This window comes from Engraulis encrasicolus, chromosome 5 (genome assembly GCF_034702125.1).
Source record: "Engraulis encrasicolus isolate BLACKSEA-1 chromosome 5, IST_EnEncr_1.0, whole genome shotgun sequence".
Classification (NCBI taxonomy): Eukaryota; Metazoa; Chordata; class Actinopteri; order Clupeiformes; family Engraulidae; genus Engraulis; species Engraulis encrasicolus.
The window spans coordinates 18,614,341-18,624,869 of NC_085861.1; the positions used below are offsets into that span (position 1 = coordinate 18,614,341).

The window sequence follows — 10,529 nt, forward strand, 5'->3', positions numbered from 1 at the left end:
TTCCTGTACAAATTCTACACATCTACAACATGACAGTACCAAGCACAACTGCACAATTTACCATGCAATCCTAATCTTTTCCAAAACATCCCAATTCAGGAAACCTATACAGATGCAGATTTTTGTGTGGATTGGGGTTGATTTTATTTTATGTTAAACACATTCCAAATGTCTTTGCACAGTCATTCCAAATCATACATATTTTACCATCAAACCCTGTGGGCAGTGCAGACAGATTACATACATACAGTGTATAAAAGGTAGGCTATTTAATGTACGCTACCACATCTAGGCCTACTGGTGTTTTACGGAGATAGAATGGAAGTTTTAATCAAATTTGTACATAGCCAAAATTAGCCAAATCACTGGGATAGAAGCAAACATCACATGCAGGCGAGACACTATATTGCATTTCAGACAATTCAGAAGATACCAAGTCTTTCAAAGGCCATAACCAAGGAATGATTTGAGAGGCCATGGCATGACAATTTGACCAAGCAAGATGGGTCATTTGATCTCAAAATGGCCTAAAAAGACGCGTTTCCTGTCATCAAAACTGTTATGTTGATAATTATACCGTACAATAGTGTCCTCGCTAGCTCCCATCATACACTGGAACAGTTCTACATTGACATGCTGTGGACTGTGGACACTTTATAATTTGGTGTGTGTGTCTAGGTGTGTGTGTGGGGGGGTGGGGGTGGGGGTGGGGGGGTGTTTGTGTGTGTGTAATTCATTGTAAAGGAAAGGAAACGTTAAAAAAGTTACAATTAATACAGGCCTGACATAGCAAAAACACACGTTCAGCAGGGCCCTGTTCTGAAGTACAGGTGAGAGGTATCAATGGCAGGGTAAAGCTAAAAAGATGTGGTTCCAGTCATCAAAACTGGTGTCTTGATAATTATACTGTACAATAGTGTCCTCGCTAGCTCCCATCATACACTGGAACAGTTCTACATTGACATGCTTCTTACTCTGTAAATTGATTTGTTTGGACTGAGGATTTTTTAAATTCATTGTAAACGTGTACTAAATGTTAGAAAAAGTTAAAATTAAAACAGGCCTGACATAGCAAAAACATACTTTCAGCAGGGCCCTGTTCTGCAGCACAGTTGAGAGGTATCAATGGCAGGGCAAAGCTACATGGGTGAAGTGTTTAAATTATTTGTCTGAGTGACAGAGTATTAGGAAGGAGCGCACGTGAGTGAACCATCTTTACCATGACAAGATTTAACTTGATGCAGAAAAAAATCAAGAACTAAATAAAAATGCCGAAAAAATTCTCGAAATGTAAAGTTTTAAGTTTGAAATGAGTTCACAGGGGTTAGTGTTAAAGGTACACTGTGTAGGATGGTGGCCAGAGTAGGTATTGCAACTATGTTGCTAATTGAAACTGTGCTCTCAATTGCAAATTTGATCTTTTCATGAATGTTTACTAAGTAATAACCTAATATTTACTAGTACAACCAAAATAAAGCACATTTTGCAGCTACAAATGTATACTTCTGGACATTAAAAATGGCAGACGTGGGAGAGGAACCCGCTTTTCATGTATGTAAAGCGCACATTTCCAAGTCGTAAAGAATACTTGGAATTTGGTGGTGGTGTTAAATATCAGTGAAAAATTTAACATTTATGAAGAAACTACTGAAAATATTACACAGTGCATCTTTAAAGGTACTTCTGCATGTTCTGCATGTGCATGAATGTTCTACCAAGTATAAGGCTGTGAAGCAGTCGCTTCATCCCGGGTGTTGAATGTCAAGGGAGGTAAGTAAAGCCATAATGCCAAGATCATTGTGAGGGCATTTCATCTAGATTTTGACAACTTTTACGTATGAGCTTTGGCTTTACTTATGAGCTTTGGCTTTTGGCTTGCTCCTGTGTTGGTTTCATTTAAAGCATTCACACCAGTATATGGATTAAAATTTGAAAAACATAATAATAATAAAAAGATACCAAATCACAGTTGACAAGAATCAAAAAAAGACATGGGTAGATTCCTATATTTCTGGGATGGTCACAGAACAAACGGTTTCGTAGAATTCATTTTCTGTCCTTGGTTTTCTGCAAACAGATAGACACAGCTTCTGTACCTCCAGCTTCCCAAAGTTGATGTCCTTTCCCAACTTAATCACCCCTACATTCTCAAACAGTCGTTGGTCCTCCACCTTAGCGAGGGTCATGTGATAATTCGGACATCGGGAGTCTCGATGCAGCCAGCCTTTCTCCCTGAAGGCCTGCTGAATGGGGGCGTTTAGAGTCTGGATGTCACACAGGGGCTGTGGGACAAGGTGGAGCACCTTCCCAGCAAAGTGCTTCAACTTTGGAGTGAAAGTGACATCGATGGCCGGTTTATGGAACTCCTTCACAATGGTTCGGAGTAGCTCACTGGCCTCAAAAACCTCAGCTGGTCCGGGGAGAACCAGCAAGGACAGGGTGACGTGAAGCAGCGACGGGCTGTGCCAGTGAGGCTCTGACTCGGGCATGTGGGTCACCACCTTGGCCTGGAGGCGATGGAAGGCATGGAGCGCAGCAGGGGAGTCGACCCGAAAACCGATGAAGTGAGTGGGCTTGATTTTCCTCCTCCCTGGCTTCGGCTCTTCCTGGGGACTTAACGCCATGTTGGTTGACACTGACATCACCTGAAAAGGAGAAGAAAACAGGTTCATGCAACATTGATTTTGACAGATGATGTCCAAAGCCAAGCCATTATAGTACTGGACAGTTAGAGGCAGCTGGGTTTCAGAAGCAGCTACAGGTTTTCTTTTTTAATTTCTTTTTTCTATTTTGGCAAACGCACTGGAGGGAGAGGTGGCCCCGAACCGTACCAGCCATATGGGATGCCTCTCCAGGCGGATTTTGTTTTCCAATAGGTTGGAGTGCTACACATTTTGATGCTACTTGACTGTAGCATCGTAGCCTCTTCATGCACACAGAACTGTCGTGCGCCAGAACTGTGGACTACAACATTGCTATGACAATACCAAGACTCCTAAATAACAGAATATGACATGGTCATGACTATTCTGGTGAAGTGAAAGCGAAAGCCCATTGGGAAACTCCAACCCCCACTGTCATTGTGACACAGCACTCCACAGCACACAAGTGAACACTGCACACAACGAAATTGCATTTATGCCTCACCCGTGCAAGGGGGCAGCCCTCAATGGCACCCCTAGGGAGCAGTGCGGCGGGACGGTACCATGCTCAGGGTATCTCAGTCATGGAGGAAGATGGGGGAGAGCACTGGTTGATTACTCCCCCCACCAACCTGGCGGATCGGGAGTCGAACCGGCAACCTTTGGGCTACAAGTCTGACGCCCTAACCGCTTACCCATGACTGTCCATGGCGACAGTGATGTTATAACAGAGGCTCTGCACGGAGAGGTTAATCCTCCTCCATGACTGAGGTACCCTGAGCATGGTACCGTCCCGCCGCACTGCTCCCTTGGGGAGCCATTGGGGGCTGCCCCCTTGCACGGGTGAGGCATATATGCAATTTCGTTGTGTGCAGTGTGCACTTGAGTGCTGTGGAGGGCTGCGTCACAACGACAATGGGAGTTGGAGTTTCCCAGTTGGCCTTTCACTTTCACTTAATCCAAGCTGCCCATCACCGTAACAGCACATTAACAGGGGTGATAGTGAAAAAAAATCCTGAGCCTGAACTTTTTCCCCTGCTCTAACGACGATGACAAGATACTGCATAGTGACGTAACGTAGGCCTATTTTGACATATTATTCAAACATTTAATAGCCTGTGTATGACCATTATTCAAGCCTGATAGTAGAAGAAAACCTTGAACCTGTAACACTTTCTGAGATAAGAATAACCCAATGGCTAATTATTATCAATGTTTTTATTTATTCAAACTCTGTCAAGCCTGAAATCAGGCATTGAGCCTGAATACTATCAGCCCTGCATTAATCCTGAAATGTGTATAATGTTCTTCCAATATGCACACTGTTTCCCTTTACCTGTTTATCTGGAGATAGTGGGATATCTTTCTCCTCTTCCCCATTCCAGCCTTGCTCTTCATCGCTTTTCATTCCGCTGTCACTCTGAGAAAGCGCTAACTGATCAAAATTCTCCAAAACAAGCTCTTTGCCAGCTTCACATTCATCTGAGGTACTCTCGCATCCTGTATACATGATGTTATCATTTCCTTGTCTTGTGTTCTCTTGTCTGCCCATCTGTGCTTTAGTGGGAGTTCCACGGCTTTCTTCAGAGTCCTCCTGAAGCATCTGTTGCTGTTCTGCAGAGTCCAGACTGTTGTCCCTTTGTTGCGAGACGTCCTCTGTTGGCATGGAAAAATCATCATTCAGACTGCTGCTCTGTCTGCACAGTGTTTGTGAAGGAAACATATTGGGATATACTATATGTACTTGTGAAACCAAAATTCAACATAATTGGACTTATTTTAAGCCGATTCCCGAAATATGCATTTATGTGCACTTACTTACAAACCCCAACTCCGATGAAGTTGGGACGTTTGGTAAACAGTGAATAAAATCAAAATGCTATCATTTTCAAAACATTCAATCTATTCATTAGATGGAGAATAGTGAAAAGGCAACATATTAAGTGTTAAAACCGAGAAAAAATATTGTTTTGGGGGACATATGTACCCATTTCTAATTTGATAAATCCAACACGTCTCAAAAGAGTTGGGACGGGGACAATAAATGGCAGCAAATGTTGAGGAAGACAAAAGACAACACTTAACAGTTAAATACATTAACCGATGAGATGATTTTATATAAAAAACAGTGTTAATTCCTATCTTGGACATGATTTCACCAGCTTAAATGGTGGGTTTATTCCTTGTCATGTGTTGCAATGTTTTCCTTTCTGTAGTGCTTACAGTGTGACAGGTCTTTACCAAAAGCCCACCATTTTATCACCTGCTGGTCTTTATGATGGAGCCAAACTGTTAAAACATAGTAGAGAATGCAATTTGACCTTACTATGTGGCAGTAATCGAAGATCTCCTTTCAAAATATAATGCATGAGTGGCTTTTCATGCTGTTTAAAACCCATTTATACCATTCAGCACTGTATTTAGCTCTACAGATGAGTGAGAACAACTTAACCAATGCACTACTGCACAGGCATGCCATCATGGAGGCTGACTTTTGAAGTTAGCACTAACACAAGTTGGATGGTCCATTTTCACTGTAGCACAGGATGTGCAATGCTCTATTATTGTCAAAAAGAATGGACTTCTACAACTTCTGCTGACTCCTGTAAGCAAAGGACAGTTTCCCATGTCTTCTGGGTCTATTTCAAGTGAGCTCAAGTGCTTAGGAGAATGTTACACCCCTGTATCATTTGCACACATTAAGCATTCTTAATATGGTCAATTTTCAATAGCTCTAATTCCTGGAGTGCTAGAGTGAGACTACAGCCAATATATATTTCATGATGTCATGAACCTGTACAATGAAATTAATAACAAAAATATGTCTTATATACACTCAATCGTGGTAAATCAAAGGGAATTCAAAAATGTATGTAATAACTATGGTAATTATTCCCTTTGCATCTTTAATTCTGAGTGACTCAGCCTCTCTGTGATGATCTTATACCTGGACACCTATATTGTCCGTCAGTACAATTCATTTTGAAATGTTCTTCTTTGTTGTTTTATCTTATTTGGATGTTTACTAAATTTCACTGATCCCCGTCCCAACTTATTTGAGACGTGTTGCATTTATCAAATTAGAAATGAGTACATATGTCCCCCTAAACAATATTTTTTCTCGGTTTTAACACTTAATATGTTGTCTTTTCACTATTCTCCATCTAATGAATAGATTTAATGTTTTGAAAATGATAGCATTTTGATTTTATTCACTGTTTACCAAACGTCCCAACTTCACCGGAGTTGGGGTTTGTATTTTATGTATACGTACGTATTTGACAAATTTACTTGACAAACTTTTCTTACTATGATTTTCAAATTACAATTTTTATTAGTAGTAGTAGTATCGTAAATGCATTTCATCATGAAACTATGCTCTCTGATTTTTTTTATTTTATTTTACCTGCAACATTAGAAAAGTCAAAAAAGATGAGGCACATTCAAGGCTCAAGTTAAAATGTAAATTGTGTCCGAAAATTTAACAAAAGAAGTAATTGGGACATAACTGGAGCTACAGATCTAGCTTCGGATCTAGTCCATTTTCAATGTCTCCAGTAGTAGGAGACCTTTTGGTATCCTTTCACTAAGATTTTACCTGCAATGACAACTCACCTTGCTGTTGGCCCTCACCACCAAAAGGGGGCAACACAGTTTGTCCCGTGGAGCCAAACACCCGGTCGGTCCTGTTGTCTTTGTCCCACAGACGCTGGCCGCGGTAGCTGAAGTACTGGATCCTGTGCCTGGGCAGGGCCAGCTCCTCTGAGTAATCACAGTCGGCCACTGACGTGTCCCACGAAAACTCATCGAAGGGCCTCTCCAACACCCCCAGGAAGCGATCGATGTGGCCCACCACAAACTGAGAGGAGTCGACGGTCGCGTCCCATCGGATCCTGTTGATCACTTCGTCAGCCGTGCGCATCCGAGACTTCTTTGGAGGCTCTGTAACTAAAAGAGAGAGAGAGATAGAGAGAGAGAGCGGGAGAAAGAGACTTGAGATGAGATAACGTAGAATCACAAACAAAGGTATTCAGACAGATATGGATTAAAAAATGCCAAGTATGTGAGAATAAAAGGCAATAAAGATATGAGGAGTATGGAAAGAAAAAACACTACTGTGCAACCTTACCGTTGTTTTCAAGTTCCTTCATTTGCTCTCTCTTTTGAGATCTGGACATCTTTTTCTTGTTTTTCCTGTTTTTCTCCTCTTTTTCTAAAGCCTCCAGGTGCTCTAGTTCTAGCTCTGCTGCTGGCACATCTGGGTTGTCAGGAGAAGGCATACTACCAAACAAAACAAAACAAGACCAAAACAAGGATGCTTAGCGACTGAAAAAAACCAACACAATGTAATGACTGATCATGCCTGTGGTGTAGAGAAATACTATGATGAGAGAAGATGAGTAGAATAGAATAGCGTAGTATATAATTGAATAGAATGTCTTTATTGTCATTGTACACAGTACATAGAAAGCCTTTACTATCTATATGTATAAACTAAAGAACATTTTACACAGTATAATGAGATGACCACAGCAGTGCAATTGTGGTTGCCAGTGGCTGACTCACCTGTGTGCCAGACGACACCTGTCTCCAAAGTGACACCTGCCCCGCAGGAAGTGTTTGCAGACATTTGCACAGTCTTTTTCCTGTTTAGCCAAGCCTGTCAAACCAGGAACAGATAATATTATGAACATGACAAGAACTAACAACAAGCACTTTTTACCTAAACTCAACAGCCAATAGCAGTGCTTAGTACAAAGGCAGTTAGAAGTTTTCTCAAGACTACCCTCTAACATTGTTGAGCATCTGTTAATGATTACAAGTACAGTGCTATATAAAATAGAACTGTAGCGCCATCTTGAAAGCACAAGGCTTTCTTGCGACATTCTTACGACAGAATAACCAATAGTTCCTTTAACATTAACACTAGGAAGAAAAGACCATTGCTTCAATATTTCTCACAATATTTATCAAGGGCTATGAAAGTCAAGAAAGCTACAATCACACCAAAACAATTATGCCTTTGTGAATTGCAGGGGGGAAAAACTATAGGCCTACAGGTCCAAGATATCACTGAAAAGAATACTTTTTATTTCAGCATAGGCTACTGTATTCTTCTATGGAATAAAAGGTATTGTTTTCCTTTAGAATTAGGTTAAATTATTTGTCTGGATTTTAATTGCACTGTCATGACAGCACCAGAGAAATGCACAATCCATGACAGCACCAGAGAATTTCTGAAGTGAAGAAGAGGTAGGCCTAATGTAAAATGGTGAAAGCATCAAAGTATCGACAATATTTCTCAGCCATAGTTGTCAAATTTGAGATGGTGGGATTTCAACTGTAAAGGTGTGTCTCTATAGCCTAGAAATCTAGACGCCCCTAGCGACCGCAAATTGAATTTGCTCCCGGGGGCAGTCTAGCGGACCCCGGTCGTTTTGCGAGGCTGAAAGTTATCCGATGACAGGGCCAATCAAATCGCGAGGGGGGCCGGGCTACCTAGTAAACAGGAAACTTTCTAAGAAGAAGCATGGTGTCCGTCCGTGCTACGTACAGCACGAAAGTGTTTACTTAATTTAAAAAGCCTGGATGATAATACATTTCGTGGCTGACATGGATTGATGTAATAATACACCATGAACTTATGGGGCACAAATAGATCTCAACACATTACCATTTGATCATTCGATGTTTTAAACTAGCTCGGTAAGCTAAGTTGAGCATTTTACAGAACCAGATAGTCACACGTTATTATCAGACCACTACTGTAGGTGTAGAATGAAATTGCTGCCCCAATTTCTAACAAGACACATGCCATTAAAAACGAGACATTTGGGAGCTTTGGAAGTCTTTGAGTAGCTTACTAAATAGATTGACACCGAGTCTACCAAGCTAGTGGCTAGCTAACCTGTCGTCAACAACACAGACCTAGGTATCCAGGTTAGGTTAGGGTTGGGTTAGGGTTAGTCTTAGAAAAAAGATCAAAAATGATAACTAGCTCCGTTATATGGCGGTGGGATCGATAGTCTGGCTAGTGGGAGCGAGCTGACCGGGGAGCGTCCTGCGTTGGGAGCGACAATCCGGGAAAGTTATGGGTAGCTGGCTAGCTAACGCCGAACATGCCATGTTGACAACAATCATAAATATAACCATTTAACAAGCCCCAAATTGCTCGACATTTTGCTGATTGATCAAGGAGGGTCATGTGGTTGAAAACGAGGCATTTTTGAACTGTATAAGTGAAAACACGATTTATTAGGAAACTTGTTTGTGGCTGTGGTCATCACACGAATTCACTGCTACGACGGCTGGAAGTGGCCGCTTCACCTACAAAGAGGCCCTCGCTAGTGGCTAGCTAACCTGTCGTCAATAGCAGAGCTAGGTATCCAGCCTTGTATTATATGCCTGCCCCAAATTCTAATAAGATCCATGTCATTAAAAACGAGACATTTGGGAGCTTTGAAAGTCTGTAAGTCGCTTACTAAATAGATGGGAATGACACCTGGTCTACCGACCTAGCGGCTAGCCATGTATTAGTTATGGGTATACAGCTAGCTAGCTAACACCGAACATGCCATGTTGACAACAATCATAAATATAACCATTTAACAAGCCCCAAATTGCTCGACATTTCGCTGATTGATCAAGGAGGGCCATGTGGTTGAAAACGATGCATTTTTGAACTGTATAAGTGAAAACACGATTTATTAGGAAACTTGTTTGTGGCTGTGGTCATCACACGAATTTACTGCTACGACGGCTCGAAATTGCCGCTTCAACTACAAAGGGGCGTGTCGCGTGTACGAGACAGCTGTGACGTTACACAGAAGTGTGTGGGGATTGGTTTTTTGCCATCCAATTGCGTGACGTTGAGTGCTGAAGCAACCGTTTATCCCGCCCACACTGCTGCCCAGCTCTCCTAGACCCTGGTACAGCTTTTTGCTGTACGGGTCTGGCTGCGCTAGGCTAGTGTCTCTAGACAGTTGGTGAAATATCATTCAGGAAGTGAACTCTTCAGCATTTAAGACAACTTACCGACTTCATTTGTTTCGCCACTGTTATCTTCTGTGGAACCATTCAATTGAAGAAGGGAAGAGTCCGTTTCTTTCACTGGCAAGACACTCTCCTCAGTAGCCATGTCGAATAAAATATACTTCAACCACTTGATTAGAGATGCCTACTACTTTCTCCTGGTGAAATGTGTTACACGTCAAAACACGAAACAGCTGTAAGTAGCAATGGCTGATTTAGACAGTCTTCTGATGGCCTGTAAAGTAATTATACTGTCTATATGGTGTTTTAAACTGTACAAACTACCGTCAACTCACTTTATGAAATGTACAAGGACAAAGCAGAGATCTTAACAGAGATCGTAAGCTTCACCTGGTGAAACTGAAACTGGGAATATCCTTTACGTCATGCATAGGAACACAGAGCATGCCCAGCTTTGCTAACAGCAGACGTGTTACCGCCAGTCAATTTGGTAACCCCATTAACCATCAGCTCACTGCTCACGGTTGTACGACTCTATAAATTATACAACAACATTAACGTTTTTCTGCTAGCAAACTTGACTGTTCCGCGATGCACTGTTCTGAAAAGGCCCGTCGGAACCACAGAAAGAAATGGAACCGAAGGAAGTCGGAAGCCTTTTGCTTACCAACATGCTGCATGCGCTCATGGGAAACGTAGTTTTGAGCTGATGATAGCGTCCGAGCGCTATTTACGATGATAATTCGCAGCAATTCACATACGCAACGTAATCATATTACATTGGTTAATCCCTCACATCTTCTAAACCACTAACTTTTCGTTTGCCAGTGTTTGTAATTTGTACTGGAAGCAGAGGCGGGTGTGGGTCGTGTGAGTCACTCGATTGCACGTCCC

At 41.8% G+C, this 10,529-nt stretch overlaps 1 protein-coding gene across 2 annotated transcripts; it reads right to left on the minus strand.

Annotated features, from left to right (window-relative positions):
• Positions 1–119: 119 nt before the first annotated feature.
• leng9 (leukocyte receptor cluster (LRC) member 9) lies at positions 120–10,416 on the minus strand. 2 transcript variants are annotated; one of them, XM_063198821.1, is made up of 7 exons: positions 10,303–10,416; positions 9,678–9,832; positions 7,209–7,302; positions 6,772–6,923; positions 6,258–6,590; positions 3,979–4,298; positions 120–2,645 (listed from the first exon to the last, which is right to left on the minus strand). In XM_063198821.1, the coding sequence occupies exons 2-7, from the start codon at positions 9,778–9,780 to the stop codon at positions 2,004–2,006; spliced, it is 1,644 nt and encodes a 547-aa protein (XP_063054891.1). In that variant the 5' UTR covers positions 9,781–9,832; positions 10,303–10,416; the 3' UTR covers positions 120–2,003. The 2 variants fall into 2 exon arrangements, with proteins under 2 accessions (XP_063054891.1, XP_063054892.1); XM_063198822.1 differs by lacking the exon at positions 10,303–10,416 and adding an exon at positions 9,971–10,264.
• Between the last annotated feature and the right edge of the window lie 113 nt (positions 10,417–10,529).

What these genes read in the sequence shown, in the direction of transcription:
- leng9 (XM_063198821.1), bottom strand. Translation starts at nt 9,780, where the DNA reads ATGGCTACTGAGGAGAGTGTCTTGCCAGTGAAAGAAACGGACTCTTCC. An exon ending in TGGTGAGGGCCAACAGCAAG is followed by an intron (nt 4,299 to 6,257) that starts GTGAGTTGTCAT and finishes CCATGCCAACAG; the next exon opens with AGGACGTCTCGCAACAAAGG. An exon ending in CACTATCTCCAGATAAACAG is followed by an intron (nt 2,646 to 3,978) that starts GTAAAGGGAAAC and finishes TCTCCTTTTCAG; the next exon opens with GTGATGTCAGTGTCAACCAA.